General features: G+C 34.8%; 1 protein-coding gene across 1 annotated transcript in view; it reads right to left on the reverse strand.

The window, feature by feature from the left end:
* EML5 (EMAP like 5) overlaps nucleotides 1-19353 on the reverse strand; it is a 159088-nt gene that overhangs the window by 75983 nt on the left and 63752 nt on the right. Inside the window, exons 8-13 of the mRNA XM_089906279.1 lie at nucleotides 17215-17352; nucleotides 9254-9510; nucleotides 7934-8146; nucleotides 1469-1636; nucleotides 686-792; nucleotides 50-168 (exon numbers count right to left, since the gene is read on the reverse strand). Of these exons, the coding sequence (XP_089762405.1) occupies nucleotides 50-168; nucleotides 686-792; nucleotides 1469-1636; nucleotides 7934-8146; nucleotides 9254-9510; nucleotides 17215-17352 (1002 nt within the window). The remainder of the gene's footprint in view (nucleotides 1-49; nucleotides 169-685; nucleotides 793-1468; nucleotides 1637-7933; nucleotides 8147-9253; nucleotides 9511-17214; nucleotides 17353-19353) is intronic.

Here is a 19353-nt window from a genome sequence, read left to right on the forward strand (position 1 = left end):
AATGTGAACCAAAATTCAAACACATAAATGAAAAGTAGTCGTTTTGTACCCGTGAACAAAGTGTAATCGAATACTATTTCCTGGAGCCCGCTCTCTTCTTTTAGAAGTACCACTTTTTTGTTTCTCTTTGTATTGTTCTTTAAGCTGAGGTAGATCTTCCGTGTAAACCTTTAAATAATATACATAAGTAGAAATATTCTTAGAACACAAATTTATAAAGGTATTATATATTCCTAGTGTAACTTCAGACATCGTGGTTACTATGATCGCTAAAGTTTTAACAACTGTCTTCAATAGGAAGATTCTTTATGAAATTTACTTCCTTGGAAAGACAAACGTATTTACATTTTCTAAGTATCACACTGACAAATACACATTTAGTTTCCATGAAATTTTTATACTTCGTAAGAGAGTATTTTAAAGGAAATAAATGGAAGTGTACTGCGACAAAAAGCACATATAATATATAATACAATACAATACAGGCACAGTTAGTATATCAAGCACTTAATATAAATAACATTTTACACAAGTATACTTTTCACTCTTAAAGGGGGAAACAGCCATACATTTCTTGGAAAATTAAAAACTGCAAAAGATAACAATAGATGAGTAAACAACAGGGAGCAAGGTAAAGAAGAAACTAGAATTTTTCAGGAAAAAATCATGTGGTAATAAAAATTACCTGCCGACGGTAGGTGAGCTGTGTCTCTTGTTCAATTTCAGAGTCCAGTTCTGGAACATCAGACAGATCTGAATCTGATTCATCACTATTAGAGTCAGCCAGATTTTCTATAATTTAAAAAAATGAAACATTACCTGTTTAAAGAAGATTCATTTTCAAAACAGCACAATAAAATTAATGATTAAGAGCTGACTGTGCCAACTGACATGGAGACAAGCCATAAAACAAGCAAATGAAATTACCTATTCAAGTGACACAGATGTCAGTAAACTGTACTACAGATTATCTTCCTCTCCACTCACTGCAAACTCAATAGTTCCTTTAAATCCCTTCACTGGCTCCCCAATGACCGCTACATCAAATTTAAATGTCTGTGCAAATATAAGTGAATATAACCTATAATTAACATGAAAAATAGCTAGAAAATACCATAATGCAACAGATGAACTGACATTAGATAATTTTTCTTTGTCAAAAAAACCATACTGAAACCTAGATACCCATCTCCCAGAGAATACATTAAATGTTTGTTTTACTAATGCATGTTTTTTACTCATCATTTGATAGATGAAAGTGTAACCAAAAGTACTTTGTAGTCCATGCTCTGTGACAACTGAGTTTACACATATAGACCTAATATTTTATTTAAAATTTCCACTAATCATAATAATCTATACTGTTAACATACGAGGCTTGTGTATGTTTCAAGAGTAAAATTGTTATCTGGGGGTTACTGAAGAGTTATTTGACAGAGAAATTGTTTAGGCAGTGTGTTCTACTCACCTTGGGGTGCTATGTGAAGAGCATCTTTTAGTTTTCTTTCAGGAATAAATTTCCACTGAAAGACAGAGTGATCTGCTCCACCAATAGAAATAACCCACTGATAATCATGTGACCATCTGACATTAGTTACATGAGCTGAATGGCCAATGTATTTTTTAAACTTGGCCCCTATAACAAAAATATACCTTTAAATTGATAAACAAATGCCAATACACACACACAAAAACACTATAAACAACAATTTCTATACCTGAACCAATGCATCCTATTTCTATTACCTTAATTATGATCAAAGGGGAAAAATGTTAATTCAAAAATTCACTGAGTGAACAAATGAATGAGTGTACATCAAGGGACATAAATCTTTGCTCTACTGATTCACAATATAATTTGGTAAGAACCACAAGAGCTGTGAAGCATTATCTTACTGCTTTGAGAAAAGCCTGCAGCTACAAGGGGATCAATTGTTTTTATATTCAGATATTTGAATGTTTTGGCCTGACACCTTTGATCTTAAGTGATATTGACCAATCTCCTCCCCCACTATTCTCAGCCTTAGCTGCGAAGATCCTTTTAAAGCTTAAGCCATCAAGAAAATATGAGCAACATATAAAAAGGACTACACACCATAACCAAATGGGATTCATGCCAGGAATGCAAGGTTGGTTCAAGATACAAAAATCAATCAATGTAATATACCATACTAACCAAAATAAAATACATCCAGTTGTCCCAACAACTATCTTTTATAGTCATTTTTTTAAACCTATATATTTGGTATAATGTCCTTCAATGTGGGTTTGTCTGATGTTTCTTCATGATTAGATTAAGATGTGTTTTTTGCACAGGCAATGTTGTGTCCTTTTGGATACATCATTTTAAGGGGCACCACAGTTCTATCACTGGTGATGTTAAGTAGCAGCATTTGGTTAAGGTTTTATATACCAGACTTCTCCAACTGTAAAGGATTTGTTTAACTTTCTGGCTAATTTTTAAAAAATCTGTGCAATGATAGGAACCATTTTTGTGGTTCTAAGTTCAGAATACATTTTCTATATCTTGCTTAGATAAACTTGATATTTGGCAACATGTATATGTTCCTGTTAGAGTACACTAAACACAATAATGTTTGGTTTCATTTTGATAATGTTTTAGAAGTTTTATTTGAAGTTACAGAAGGCTTGTATTTCAGGATGGCAAAGATCCATCAATTACAAACTGGAGAAAAACCTTCACCTTGGCCATGAATTTAGGGATAGCCATCTAATCAAAGCATAAAAGATGTGACCCAAACTATATAAATTACAATTTACTGCTACCTGACAGTAATGTTATTTTTTTAAGAATCAATTTTTTATGTAGCTTGACAGAAGTCAGTAACTTCCTAGATGGGTAACTTGCCACAGTTCACTCCACAAGTCCAATAAGGTAAGATTTAGTCCCATCCCTCTTATGAGAGAATGCATTATTTGCCTGTCAAGAGGACTCTGGCTATTACTTCCTTTGATGGGGCCCTGTACATACTCTTAGGCAACAGAGAGACTTAAAAGGTAAAACCAGAAATTTCAGCAAATAAAATTCCAAGTTTTTAAGGTGTACTAATTTTGTTATGTTTAGAGCAAATGAAGAAGAGTTATCTGAGCACCTATTCTAATTGACTATATTGGGTGATAGTTCCAAGAGAGGTGTAGATAATCCTGTAAGGCCTTCCAAATGATATTCTCTGTGACTTTTCAAAGATCAATTCCTCTGGAAGAACCAAGGCAATTCAACAAGAAAGCTATGGAATAAGTCTAAGGGAAGCCAGTTATTTCTAATCAAAGTGACTTTATTAATAATTATTCAATAACCAGCACTGTTTATCTAACTATGATAAACAGTTTATCTTAAAAGTAAACCTAGATATCACATCTTTTAAGAAGTGACCATGACTCACCAAGACCAATCATATCCTCTTATCGTGCTTCCAGAAATCCCTGTTATTACCCCATGTATTTATAACACTCAAATGTAATAGTCTATTTACTTGTTAACTCCTCTAATAAACTATAAGCTCCTTGAGGGCAGGATTGTATCTTGTTTATCATACATCCCTGATGCCTGATACATAGCAAACATTCATTAGGTATTTGAAGAAAGGGAAAGAAAGGAAAAAAAAAAAAAAGAAAGATCACATTTTCCCTTACTCTGCCTATACACTTGAGTTGAAATGCTAGATTGTAGAGGAGGGAAGAAGAGTAGTGGAGACTGAGAGGGCATGAACTCCAACACTTACAATTCATTAAAGGCGGCAAAACGTCTGATGTAAAGAATATTAAGAGTTGAAATCAAAAGACTAGAGTTTGAGTGTCATCTTGACTACTTAATAGCACAGGAGCTTGAGCACATCAGTTAACCTCTCTTACACTCCATTTCCATTTTAGTATAAATTGGATTATAAGCTCTCAAAGTCCCTTCATTATTAAAAACTGACATATGATAGGAAATGATAAAAGAACATTTAAGGCCTAAACAGTATGTCATCAATTAGGACTAACATCTCAGAGAAAAGATTTATCAAAGCAAGCTAGAATGGTCATAGCTTTCCTAATTTAAATGAGAACAGAATGATAATTCTTGGTGAGGATAAAGCAATAGACTGAAATATTTATGTTTCAATGATCCCATGTCTTTTCTAATTTATTTTAGGGTATATTTTAACACAAAGTTAATATGAGTTAAATCTCTTCAATAAATTGTAGCAATATGACAAAAGATTTTTTTCCCATTTAACAATGTTTTGATGACCTTAAAACTTCTAGATATAAAATATATAAGAATATCTTTTTTGACCCTAGTAAAAAGTAGAATTCCTTAATACATAAAACAGCATTGTTCAGAAAAAAAAAAAAGAGAAACTGATTTGACTACACTGAAATAAAAACTAGTCAACAAAAGACATCATTAAAAAAAATAACTAACAAACTCAAAAAAAGGCATCTATAATCCATAAAAATTACAAATCATTTGTATCTAGAGTATATAAAATTATTTCTATAAAACAATAAAAGAAATAACTCTAAAAAATAGGCAAAAGATATGAACTTGTGTTTGATAGAAGAGGAAATGCCGAAAATCAAAAAATATTGGAAAAGATGGTCAATCTTATTAGTAATTAGATAAATGTAAATTAAGACAATGTGACACCATTTACACCAACTAGATTTACAAAAATAAAAAGTGTGGCAATGTCAAGTGCTTAAGAGGATGTAGACCAACAGGGTTTGTAAAATGGTATAACCATTGTGGAAAACAATTTGGCGTTTTCTTATAAATTCTCTATGACCCAGCAATTTCACTCCTAAGTATACATCTTTGGAAACTTGTATATCATAGCAAAAGACTAAAGAACCCAAATGTCCACTGACAGGAGAATAAACACATGAACTGTACCACATTTTCACAAGTATTTTACAGCAATGAAAAACAAATACACTAGAGCTATATGCAACAGTATCTTAGAAATCTCAGAATCTTAGAAAAGCGGTGTTGAATAATTCCCCATCACAAATCTGTTTTATTGTTTGATATTTGTTTTTCCAATGAATTTTCTTCTGGAATCTAAAAAATATTTTTACCAAATAGAAATGTTCATTTGTCAATAAGTACTGAAAGAGTCTTGACAATTATTAACAGTGATGAAGGTGTCAGATTAAAGCAACCATGCCCTCACCTCTCCATCCTCCCCCACCCCGCCTTCTCACCCACCACCACAGCCTCTGTGCTGCTGCCTGGGAACAGTCTGATTATTTGAGAGAGATTATGGTCAAGAGCAGGAGAATCTAGAAAGAAAGAGGATAACAATGGACAAAAAAAAAAAAAAGAGGAGTAATGCTCCTTTGGTCTGGGATTTGAGGGGGCTAAATGTGGAAGAGGAACATTCTGGGCTAACCTCACACATTTTGTGCTGCAATTACAATGATTCTATAACGTAAGCTACTTCTATTATTTAACTTCTTTCCACATTTTGTAAAAGCTTCACTTCTTAGAATGTAATGGATATTACTTAAGTGGATATCTAAAATACATTAATACATCAGGCACAATCTTTTCTCAATCTTAAGTTGGATCAATAGTACAACTTATTGTAATGAAATAATATACAACTTCATAACTAATCTAAAAGAGTTTTTCTAGTAATACTACTAGCTTTATGCAACTATGTAAATTCAATAAATACAGAATCTTAAAATACTTCTACTAATCTTTGTCTTCTTCTCTCCCAATTACCTACCAATAGTCTCAAGCTGACTCACAAGTGCCTAGAAATAAAAACCCTTACCATAAAATAAATGTCTAACAAAAATCTAAAAAAAACAGAAAATAAGAAAAACAATTTATATTCTTGAAGCAGTAACTGAACAAGACTAACTTTTCTTAAAGACTTTGGTAAAATATTCCTACAGCAATTCAGAAGACTACTACACATTTTGTAAATGAAACAAAACTATTGAGCAACAAAAATACTGTCTTCCCTGTTGCAGAAGATAAAGCTTGTGAGTAAATCCCATGCATTTGACTATGAAAACTCAGAAAATTACTCTTTTTCTGCAGAGAGGTCAGTGTATGAAACAGTGAGTAGAAGCAATGTCTAAGATTAATATCACCGTGATTAATCGTACTAAATCTCACACCTTCTAACTAGGCAAGTATCATTTTGAGTCACAATAAAATTTGTTGTGCCTGGTGACTCTCATGTCCTGGCTATGTGGTGGGATCCAGAAATACGGTACTTCAATTGCTAGAGATTTGTTAGCCTTTATTAACACCCTTAGTGTTACTTATGGAGGTACTTTCACATGCACCTAGGAAGCTGACATGTTGCAGGCAGGAAGTGACAACATGGCATAGCTGGCAGGATCTGGAACTCACCACTTTACTGTAGAGGTATAGCAATTACCAGTCTAGACTTCTGGGAAACTTGCGCCCTTAAGTTTAACATCAAGGGGACTACCTAAACTATTTGAACAAAACTATTTCTGCTGTTTCCAAAATTACCTTTTTACTAAATTGCATTTTAACATTTGTCCAACAGCTTTTATTAACTGGGTGAAAATCATGACTGCATCTGCTATAGATGTTGATACTCTATGAATACACTCAGTGCACCTAATATAAGGCCCTATATTATGAGAGAGTTCTTTGAAAATTAAATCTCAGAAGAAACTTGGCTTTCTCTGAGTAGTAATAAGTATGCTTTTTTTTTTTTAAATAGCTAAAGTGAAAATTATTTTGTGCCCTGCTTTATCTAATTTTTGGTTTCCAGAAAGCTCAGATTCAATTTTGATGTTTGACTACTGAAGAAGAAAATGTCAAACATTTTCTTTATCTGATTTTAATATAGTATTTCTATTTATACTTCCCCTGGTATGAATTATTTACTCATATAATTATTTTAGTACTTATGGACTTGTTATAAGCTGACTCAAATACTTTCTGGAACAAGGCATGGAACAAATAAATGACTAATAGAGCATTTCATTTAATTATTCTCAGGTCTATTAACAGAATGATTAATATCATCACTTTAAAAGAGATCCAAGAAAAAGAGGTGATACATATTATATATAGAAAATAACCAGTGATAAGACCCCTTATTTTTCTCCCACCGCCAGTTATGAAAAATAAATGTCAAAACAATACATGTTAAGGATTTTAAGCAAAAACACACTCTCAGATAAAAACCAACAAACAAACCAATAGATTCCAAACTGTGACCTGTACTCGCACAGCTGACTACTTCATCAGAATTCTTGAGAAAATGACATAAGAAAAATGTCTCCTAAAAGATATATGTTCAACAAGTTAAATGATTAAAGATAATAAGCCATAAGAAAAGTATAACTATCATTGTACATCCCAACTATATGAAGCAATTCTGGAAGTGGGGAGAAAAATGATTCTTTAAAAAGAAAGAGGTAAAGTATTAGCCCATTTATAATATATGAATTCAAAAATAATTTTCTAATAAAAACTTCATATCCAAAAATAAATGTAACATATGACAATAATTTCTGAATTATCAAAATACTATAACTAATTCTGTTCATTTTCATGAAATCCTTCACCAAACCAACAGCACACATATTTTAAAAAGTATAAACCCTCTTATTTATCTTAAGACTAATTTTCTGTAAGAACTTAAGTCTTTTTTTTTTTTTTTTTTTTTTTTTTTGCGGTACGCGGGCCTCTCACTGTTGTGGCCTCTCCCGTTGCGGAGCACAGGCTCCGGACGCGCAGGCTCAGGGGCCGTGGCTCATGGGCCCAGCCGCTCCGCGGCATGTGGGATCTTCCCGGACCGGGGCACGAACCCGTGTCCCCTGCATCGGCAGGCAGACTCTCAACCACTGTGCCACCAGGAAAGCCCAGAACTTAAGTCTTTTATAAGACAGAGGTTAATTAATAATATTTTGAAAGAAAAGATACCTTTTCTTAAACAAGGATATCGAAATAATTTTACAATTCCATAGTCATCAGCTGTAACTAAAACTTGGCCAGTATAGTTTCCATCTACTGAGTTTATATCATTGATATCTGAATACTTGGGCCAAATTCCATTTACTTCAAGGCCTGAAACACATGTCCATGAAGCCCAATGAACACCTTTTATTTCTTCTTTATTTGTCACTTCTTTTCCTCCTAAAAATAAATCATAGTATTAATTTAAGAAGTTATTTCCTTTGATTTTTACTCAAGCATAAACTGTACTGATAACATGGTAAACTCCAAAATTTAAATATCTTCTCCATCCTGTTAAAGGAGAATACATGAATAGGTAAGTGAATATAGCAAGGAAAGGAGGAAATTAAGTGCAAGGAGTTGTTAAAAAGCCACTACCAAAATTATGCTGATTCAGAGACATACAGATTTGATGATGAGGTAGCTTAGCAGGTTCATGCATGTGGACAGTAAAACTGAACCCTATTAAAATCATGCTACAGATCAGTCACAATGGGGTAAGTTAGAAGGAAAAGTAAAAGCTATACAAAAGTGGCAAATCAGGTATTGAAAAAGAAACCTAAGAAGATAAACGGTTGAGAAAGATAACTGAAAGGATCGCAAAGGAAGGATCAGTGACAAGTAATACATTTATGTTAGGTAATAGGACTTCAGGATTCAGTCAATCTTCATTACATACAGATTGTTAATGAAAACTTTTGGAGAGATGCATTAATTTAAATATGCAGCTACTCTTGTTAAATAAGTTATTTTAATATAGTGACTAATTCACTAAGCATCATACTAAGTAAAGGGCTGAGAGATAACATTTTGATGGTTGTTTTTATTCTTCTCTTTTTAAATCTTTGATAAAAATTCTGTTTTTCAAAATTAGTTTGTTAGCTATATTATTAATATTTGAAAAGTCTGAGATAACAACAAAAACCCAATTTATAGTCAGACATCTGTATCAGTTGTATTTAGTTAATTAGTTGTACCCATTAAAAATGGCATTTTGACTTTCTAATATACACTAGGACTTTACCATATACTACTCATATGGCATGGACTTCAACATAAAATAGGTCTTAGATCCTCCAAGCAATTAAGTTTTAATTAAGAACCAAAAGGATTTCAAATGATAAGGCAGCCACAGAGAAAAGATCACAATGCCTGAAATATTAGCTTGTATCTTCTTTGATTTCCTATAATCAAATGTAACTTACACTCTGCCTCTAATGAAATTCTAAGATATTTTAAAGGAACTAAAAATCTACAAATTATAAATAATTTATAGGAAATTTTTACCTGGCATCCTATAAAAAAGTCTTTTACCATTCCCATCATTTGTTTGTAAATATCTACTGTCTGAGGACCAGTCCAAGTGAGTGATGAAACTAAGTGATCCAACACATTCCCCAAATTTTTTGTAACGCTGAGAAACTCCATAAATATCAACTGAGCTGTCATTGCATCCAACAGCAAGGTAAGTTCCATCTGGTGAATATTTTAATTCATGAATTGCCTCCTTCCGATCTTTAATATGTACAACTTCCGTCATATCTCTGTAAAGAGAAAAAAAATGAGACCATACACAAAGAAGTAACTACAGAATTAGTTCACTTTTCAAATGTGTCTAAAATGACTGTGAGGCTGTATCAAGTATTTATAAACCATAAAACAAATGTAAATGAGACAAGTAGTATTAACTCAGGAATAATTTTGCTGAACAGAAATAAATGAGGACAATATATGCTGGAAGTAGAGAAAAATGCTAAATTTCAGTTCCTAAATTACTTAATTTTAAGTAGTTCAGAGATTCATACTAAATTTCTGGAGTCATACAATAAAGGAAATAAAGTCATGGATTTTTATGATGAAGTTCCTTATAAGTACTGAGTTTATGAAAAATGCTTAATTATAAAAGCCATGATTTTCAAATTAAATTTTTGTAATGAAGCAAATGCACAAAATTGCATCCAGGAAATAAAGGAGAAATTGATTTGTATTATTTCAGTAATACATTTGAATGTATATCTTTACATAGATACCACTAGTTACTTGTATTTCAACCTCTTTGACCTTTTTTAATAGAATACAAATTCTTCCCAATTAGCGACCACGTCAGCCAGCAAAGTTAAATATTTTTAATGACGCCTTATAACTGACTTTCCAGAAAAATAACAGGTACTGGTAATAGCCATAAAAATGGGTAAACACTTAGTTAAACACTACTGAGTTTCCAAACATGTGGAGTTGGTTGGAGAGGTGGAGAAGAGAGAGGCAGCAAGGGAGAAGGGGCAGGAGGAAGTGAGAATTCTATTTCTAACTAGTGCCAGGGACGTTTTCCAAATAAATTTTGCATTACCCATCTGAAAGGTTATCAACAGATAATTCAAGAATAAAAGCTTAAATGGTTATTTCCCAATTTTTACAGTTTCTAAATGGACAATTTAAAGCAATAAAACTCATATTTCTTTCAGTAACATTAAGTATTTAACTGTTTTAGGCACATGACACACAAAGATGAACTCATCTTCTGTGAGAGACAGAGATAAAGTAATTATACTTTATAATTGAGAAAATGTAGTGAGTGCTCAAAAGGTTATGTGTGAAGTTCTATAAGAAACACTGAAAAATGGTTAAGACTAAAGGCAGGGGACTTCCCTGGTGGAACAGTGGTTAAGAATGTGCCTGCCAATGCAGGGGACACGGGTTCGATCCCTGGTCTGGGAAGATCTCACATGCCAAGGAGCAACTAAGCCCATGCACCACAACTACTGAGCCCACGATCTAGAGCCTTCGAGCCACAACTACTGAGCCCATGCACCACAACTACTGAAGCCCATGTGCTTTAGAGCCCGTGCATCACAACTACCGAGCCCACGCGTCACAACTACTGAAGCCTGCGTGCTCTAGGGCCCACGTGCCACAACTACTGAGCCCACGTGATGCAACTAGCCACCGCAATGAGAAGCCCACACACCACAACGAAGAGTAGCCTGGCTCGCCGCAACTAGTGAAAGCCCACGCACAGCTACAAAGACCCAGCGTGGCAATCAATCAATCAGTAACTAAAAGACTAAAGGCAGGAAGGGACCAAGGAAGAGTGATACCTATTTGAGCATAAGACCTGAGGGGCTGGCTAAGTATAAAAGATTGAAGGTTTTCCAGAAAGAAGACACAGCATGAGCAATGCAAATACATGGCACATTTGAAGAACAGTAGATAATACAACGTGGATACAAGATAAGTGGGAAAAGCAGTGACCTGATGGGGTTAAAGAGATAAATTGAGGACAGTGTGTAACAGATCTGATACATTGCCAAGGAACCTGGGCTTTACCCTGGTGTTAATCATATAAAGAAAGAGACGAAAATCATCCCCTTAACTACAAAAGGGAATCAGAACAAAACAAAACAAAACAAAATAAATGAAGGAAAAAAAAGTACTTTTTAAAAGAGCTTTCCTGGTCAACGTCACTTTTGCCTTAGACCCTGCAACTTGCAAGGTCCTCTTCCTAAGCACAGAATAATGTAGCTACTTCTACCTTTCCCAGTGACTTCTTCCTTTCAGTTTTAATTTAAATCCATGCATCTTACCTCCCTTTCTTCATACCATTCATCCATCCAACCACTCAGCCATCCATTAGTACATCCAGCCATTCATCTATATCTATATGGAGCAAGATTTTTAAGAAAACATCTAAGACACTATTTGAAAGCTTTTCTTTTTTATACCTTCTTTATTAAAATATAAACATTCCAGTATCAATCATGAACATTAGTTAAAATGCTCCTGGAAAATTCTTCAGAATTATTTTGGTAATTTTTTTACAGCTTTTTTGTTCTAGGGACTTAACTGCTCCTAGTTAACAAGAGAAATAAGTGTGGATATCTGAGGTTGTCTCTTGCTTTCTACTACTGTGGCCCTGTCCACCAACCAACACACGCACACAGAGAAGAAACCAACAGTGAGGGAAAGAGATTCTGATTGACTGGTTTTGTAGTATGTATTACGTTATTACATCAACACTATGAATTATAACTATCTTCTCTGACAAAGTTTCTTTGACAAATTTACAGGTAAGAAGACTATTATTAGATGAAAATGTATTGATTTCTAAAAATTCTGAATTAAGTCTTCTGGGAAACTGGTATGCAAATTCTGTGATTTCTTTAAGAAGCAGAGGGAGGTCAAAGCCTGGGAATACTCATACATTAGCAGTCCGTAACACATCACAAAAGTAAAAGTACACAATATTAATAGAGCATATATATTGATAGAGCATATAACAGAAGAAGCGTTCCTAGGTGAAGGTGTTAGAGGAAACAGACCAAAAGAAGTGGAGTTTAAACTTCATTCTGAGGAATTAATGGGACTTAGCTTAGCAGAAGACAGGAACTGGGAGGAAAAAGCCTACATTCCAGCAGAGCTAAAACTATGTGAAATTGCTGATGGCAAGAGAAAGCATTCAAGCTCAGCTTGAGAAGCCCAGTATAGTGGTACTGAAACAAGCAAAGGGGGCTTTGATGTGAGCAGAGTCTCGCAAGGAAGACTAAGGGAAAATTATAAAAGTCCTCATACATCTAAAGATTTTTGGCCTTAACTTGTAAATATAAGCTAGGGTGGGATGAATCAATCAGATCACTAATCTGGTAAAAACAGAGTAAAAAACAAATTGAAGGAGTATAACAGCAGGATTAAGACCAATTAGAAGACTACTACAGGTGGTGGTTGCTCAGACTTCAGAAAGAAGTGAAATGATCTGAAATATACAGTATTATACAGTCCATACTATTATAGAGTATTTAGTATATGTTAAAGATATTATCATTCTAATCTTATTCACAAACCTTAACTAAAATGCTCCTAGACAATTCATCAGGTAAGTAAAATCAACAGGATGTAGTGATGGATTATAAATGGTGGTTATCTCCTAGAGAAATGGAAATAAAAACAAAAATAAACAAATGGGACCTAATGAAACTTAAAATCTTTTGCACAGCTAAGGAAACCATAAACAACACAAAAAGACAACCCTCAGAATGAGAGAAAATATTTGCAAATGAAGCAACAGACAAAGGATTAATCCTCAAAATATACAAGCAGCTCAATATCAAAAAACAACCTAATCCAAAAATGGGCAGAAGACCTAAATAGACATTTCTCCAAAGAAGATATACAGATTGCCAACAAACACATGAAAGAATGCTCAACATCACTGATCATTAGAGAAATGCAAATCAAAGCTACAATGAGGTATCACCTCACATCGGTCAGAATGGCCATCACCAAAAAATCTACAAACAATAAACGCTGGAGAGGGTGTGGAGAAAAGGGAACCCTCCTGCACTGCTGGTAGGAATGTAAACTGATACAGCCACTATGGAGAGTATGGAGGTTCCTCAAAAAACTAAAAATAGAACTACCATATGACCCAGCAATCCCACTACTGGGCATATACCCTGAGAAAACCATAATTCAAGAGACATGTACCACAGTGTTCACTACTGCACTATTTACAGTAGCAAGGACACGGAAGCAACCTAAGTGTCCATCGACAGATGAATGGATAAAGAAGATGTAGCACATATATACAATGGAATATTACTCAGCCACAAAAAGAAACGAAATTGAGTTACTTGTAGTGAAGTGGATGGACCTAGAGTCTATCATACAGAGTGAAGTAAGTCAGAAAGAGAAAAAATATGCTAACACATGTATATGGAACGTAAAAAAAAAAAAAGGTTCTCATGAACCTAGGGGCAGGACAGGAATAAAGACACAGACGTAGAGAATGGACTTGAGGACACAGGGGAGGGGGGAAGGGGAAGCTGGGATGAAGTGAGTCAGTAGCATTGACATATATACACTACCAACTGTAAAACAAAGAGCTAGTGGGAAGCAGATGCATAGCACAGGGAGATCAGCTCAGTGCTTTGACCACCTAAAAGGGTGGGATAGAAAGGGTGGGAGGGAGGCTCAAGAAGGAGGGGATATGGTGATATATGTATACATATAGCTGATTCACTTTGTTATACAGCAGAAACTAACACAACATTGTAAAGCAATTATACTCCAATAAAGATGTAAAAAAAAAAAAAAATGGTGGTTAGAGAGAGAGAGGTATCAATGATAATGCCTAGGTTTTTGGCTTATACAAGAACATGGACAGAACAGGGCCCAGAGACAGAAGATCAGTTTGGGAGGGGGGATGCTGGGTTCAGCTTTGGACATGCTGAATTGCAGATGTCTTTGAGATACCCAAGTGATGTTAAATAAGCAACTGAATATGCATGACTGGAGTTTAGAGGCGATAACAGGGCTAGAACTATGCATCTGGGATCATCAGGCTATGGGTAGTAACTGAAGCTACAGGTAGGATGAGATTACCTAGTGAGAAAATACAGAGTAGAAAAGAGCAGGAAGCCTAGAATCTGAGCTTTGAGGGACTTCAATTTTACTGGGTAGGCAGAAGATAATTAGCATATAAAGAAAATGGAGCCAGAGGCTGCAAAGACAAAAAGAATTAACATCTAAAGCCAGGGAAGAGCATGTTTTGAGAAGGAGCAAGTTGTTCAAGGGGTCAAATTTACTGCTGAGAATCAATTTAGATGAGAACTGAAAAATATCTCCTGGTTTTAGTTACAGGGCACTATTAGTGAGGGTTTTCCAATTTAAAGATGAAGGCAAAAGCTATATTGGAATGGGGGTAGAAAGTTGATAAGTTAATTGGAAGGAAAGAGAGACAGTAAAATAGGCAGGTTTTTGAGATTTTTACTGTGAAAGAGAAGAGAGATGTGATATAACCAAAGAGGGCCTCAGGCTCGAGGTAGGAATTTTAAGATAAGACATATTTGAGCATGTTTTAATAGTGCTCTTGGTGGGGGCAGAGAGACAAAAACACCTTCGATGTGAAAAAATAATGGACATAAAAGAGTTACTTTTTGAAAGCCAGGAAACAACTTTCAGAACTTATTACTCCCATGAAATGAGGCAGACAAAATATAAATATGTTGAAAAAAAATTAAATGAATGTGTGATTAGTTAGGGGAAAAACTGTCCTAATCCTTTTAAAGTTGATATAACTCAGCAGTGACACTGTCAGAAAAGACAACTGGCTAGAGACTGGTAGAATCTAAAATGGCAACGTTAATACTTTTACAACTAAAGTCTACCCCATACACTGAAGGAAACCTTACTCCATCTTCAGCATAATTTATTAACCATGCTCACCAAGCTCTTCCACTGAAGTCTCCCTAATTACTTATGAGAATGAATTAGCGCCTCTGAAGAGTTTGATGTTGATAATACCATGCAGCCCACCACCAGTCAAAGTTTTATATGTATTCATATGTATCTTCTAATTTGAAAAATATTTGCAATTTTTCATTTGACTCCATGATATTAGTGTTTGTTTTAATATAAAATTATTTAACATTTTTATCACAAGGAAAAGAGACGTTCTAAGAAGTTATATGATTTTGCCCTGGCACATCACCTTGTACCCCAATTTAAGAATCAGTGTGTTAGTTTCTAATCTATGCTATGTTCCTCTAATCATAACATAACCACTCCTGTGAGGGCACTTTACTACTGCTATACTTATAAATTCTGCTCTATGATACAGAGAATATACACAGCGAACCAAGAAGAAACAGTGACCAGGTAAATTAAGAAGGATTAGGAATATTTTTGAGGGAGTTCCCTGGTGGCCTATTGGTTAGGATTCCAGGCTTTCACTGCCATGGCCCAGAGTTCAATCTCTGGTCAGGGAACTGAGATCGCGCAAGCTATGCGACGCATGCCTCACTTACCCCCCAAAAAGAATATTTTTGAGTTGCTAAAATACTGACTTATTAGAGATAATTTATTCACCCAGTTTCTTGCATACAATAATTGAAAGGACAAGTAAATGTACAAACGAAAAAATAACAATCACTATTTTTAATGCATACCAACTATCTGATAGAAATTCTCAGGTGTTTTACACGCATCTTAAATTCTTGGTTGTAAAACAACTCAAATGTACTTAATGACACTGAGTTTTACACTTAAAAATGTTTAAAATGGTAAATTTTATATTATGTATGTTTTATCACAATAAAAAATTAGATTAAGAGAAAAATCTCAGCATATCTCATTATAGAAACCTGTCCCAGAAAGAAGAGTCATATCTATAGCAGCTCAGAAGTACAAGAGGACATGATGTATCTGAAAAAATGAAAGATGTTTTATACATGTTAAAAGAAAGAGACTGCAGTAGAAAGAAATAGGCTAGAGAGATGGGCAGGATATGCTATGTTAAGAATTATGAACTTCATCCTAAGGACAGTGCGATGCTTTTATCATACTTTAGAAAGACGAGGGATGCAAACAAATGTGTTTTAAAAGGCATCACTATAACTGTAGAGTGTTAAAAAGGACTTGAGGAAGCAAAATAGGAGGTAAGGAGGCCAGCTGAGATTCTATTCCACCAATCCAGGTAAGACATGGCAAAAGTTTATAAAAGAGTACAGTGGTGAGAGTGGAAGGAAGTAGATTAATTTGAGAGCTATTTAGGAATTAGGTTCTCCAGAATTTAGTGATTAACTAGACATGAGAGACAAAGGAAAGAAATGAATCAATGGTTTCTGGATTGGGCAACTGGGTGGATGGCCCTATGATTCATTAAACTGGATGTGAAAAATTTCATAGATACTTGTCATCGTGAACACGTGTGGATCTACAACAAATTTTTAAATGGCTGTATAGAATTCAACTGAATGCAATAATCCAACATATCTATAATCCAACAAAAGATGCTAACTGCTTTAACAAATTCTTTAAACTTTTCTAATCACCCAAACAAAGGGAGAGATGCAGGCATTTTTTTCAAAGCATAAATCTGCAAATAACAACAAAACCATTCACTCATTTTTAACAGTTTCAAGGTCTCATTCTCCCTCTTCTATGTCAGAAGATCATTACTGAAAATCAATACTACCAAGAAATAGAAATCAAGACCCAAATTTAACTCAAAATTTTAGTCATTAATCTACTAAGCATTCTTAATCCCCCAAACCAAGGGTTTTGAGTTAACTTAATTTTCTGACAAAGCCATTTTTAAAAACATATTTTTTATACTTAATGAAACTAATATTTGAGAAAATGTATGTTAATAAGAAGGGAGGGGGTTAAAGGAAATGGGTAAAAATAAGTGCTATGCACTCTATCTCACTTAACAGAAATTTACTCTCTCTTTCTACTTCTACCCTATTACATACCTTACTCTAAGTACAGTGAATGAGCCATCCTTCATTCCAAGGGCAAGATGGATCCCATCTACATTTACAGCTGCACAACGAATTGGTTCTTCCATATTACACCTTGCTATTAGTGCATGATCAACTAGGCTCCATATCCTGTAACATTTAATTAAAATAAAAGAACAGTTAACTAACATATGCTTAAAAAATGATAGACTCTATGAAAAAACTGTTGGTTAAAATAATAATTTCATTTTAAGGAGGCAAGATAAACCTAGATTTTTAACTGTATGCTTGTGGCTGGGAATTCTTATCTACGAAACAGAAGTACTCTTAATGCTTAAAATGACAAGGGTTAATAGAATCTTTTATTTATTTATTTATTTTAACATCTTTATTGGAGCATAATTGCTTTACATTGTGGTGTTAGTTTCTGCTGTATAACAAAGTGTATCAGCTACACATATACATATATCCCCATATTCCCTCCCTCTTGCATCTCCCTCCCACCCTCCCTATCCCGCCCTTCTAGGTGGTCACAATGCACTGAGCTGATCTCCCTGTGCTATGCAGCTGCTTCCCACTACCTATTTTACATTTGGCAGTGTATATATGTCAATGCCACTCTCTCACTTCATCCCAGCTTACCCTTCCCTCTCCCCATGTCCTCAAGTCCATTTTCTACGTCTGCATCTTTATTCCTGTCCTGCCCCTAGGTTCTTCAGAACCATTTTCTTTTTTTAGATTCCATATATATGTGTTACCATATGGTATTTGTTTTTCTCTTTCTGACTTACTACACTCTGTATGACAGACTCTAGGTCCATCTACCTCACTACAAATAACTCAGTTTCGTTTCCTTTTATGGCTGAGTAATATTCCATTGTATATATATGCCACATCTCCTTTATCCATTCATCTGTCGATGAACACTTAGGTTGCTTCCATGTCCTGGCTATTGTAAATAGAGCTGCAATGAACATTGCATTATGGTTTTGAATTATGGTTTTCTCAGGGTATATGCCCAGTAGTGGGATTGCTGGGGTGTATGGTAGTTCTATTTTTAGGTTTTTGAGGAACCTCCATACTGTTCTCCATAGTGGCTGTATCAATTTACATTCCCACCAACAGTGCAAGAGGGTTCCCTTTTCTCCACACCGTCTCACGCATTTATTGTTTGTAGATTTTTTGATGATGGCCATTCTGACCGGGGTGAGGTGATACCTCATTGTAGTTTTGATTTGCATTTCTCTAATGATTACTGATGTGGAGCATCCTTTCATGTGTTTGTTGGCAATCTGTATATCTGCTTTGGAGAAATGTCTATTTAGGTCTTCTGCCCATTTTTCGATTGGGTTTTTTGTTTTTTTGAGATTTAGCTACATGAGCTGCTTGTATATTTTGGAGATTACTGCTTTGTAAGTTGCTTTGTTTGCAAATATTTTATCCCATTCTGAGGGTGGTGTTTTCGTCTTGTTTATGGTTTCCTTAGCTGTGCAAAAGCTTTTAAGTTTCATTAGGTCCCATTTGTTTACTTTTGTTTTTATTTCCATTTCTCCAGGAAGTGGGCCAAAAAGGATCTTGCTGTGATTTATGTCAGAGTGTCCTGCCTATGTTTTCCCCTAAGAGTTTTATAGTGCCTGGCCTTACATTTAGGTCTTTAATCCATTTTGAGTTCATTTTTGTGTATGGTGCTAGGGAGTGTTCTAATTTCATTCTTTTACATGTAGTTGTCCAGTTGTCCCAGCACCACTTATTGAAGAGGCTGTCATTTGCCATTGTGTATTCTTGCCTCCTTTATCAAAGATAAGGTGACCATATGTGCGTGGGTTTATCTCTGGGCTTTCTATCCTGTTCCATTGATCTATATTTCTGTTTTTGTTCCAGTACCATACTGTCTTGATTACTGTGGCTTTGTAGTATAGTCTGAAGTCAGGGAGCCTGATTCCTCCTGCTCCGTTTTTCTACCTCAAGATTGCTTTGGCTATTCGGGGTCTTCTGTGTTTCCATAGAAACTGTGAAATTTTTGCTCTAATTCTGTGTAAAATGCCAGTGGTAGTTTGATAGGGATTGCATTGAATCTGTAGATTGATTTGGGTAGTATAGTCATTTTCACAATATTGATTCTTCCAATCCAAGAACATGGTGTATCTCCAT

Source organism: Delphinapterus leucas, chromosome 2, assembly GCF_059928025.1.
Source record: "Delphinapterus leucas isolate spDelLeu-1000000601 "Yukka" chromosome 2, BTC_Dleu_Yukka2, whole genome shotgun sequence".
NCBI lineage: Eukaryota > Metazoa > Chordata > Mammalia > Artiodactyla > Monodontidae > Delphinapterus > Delphinapterus leucas.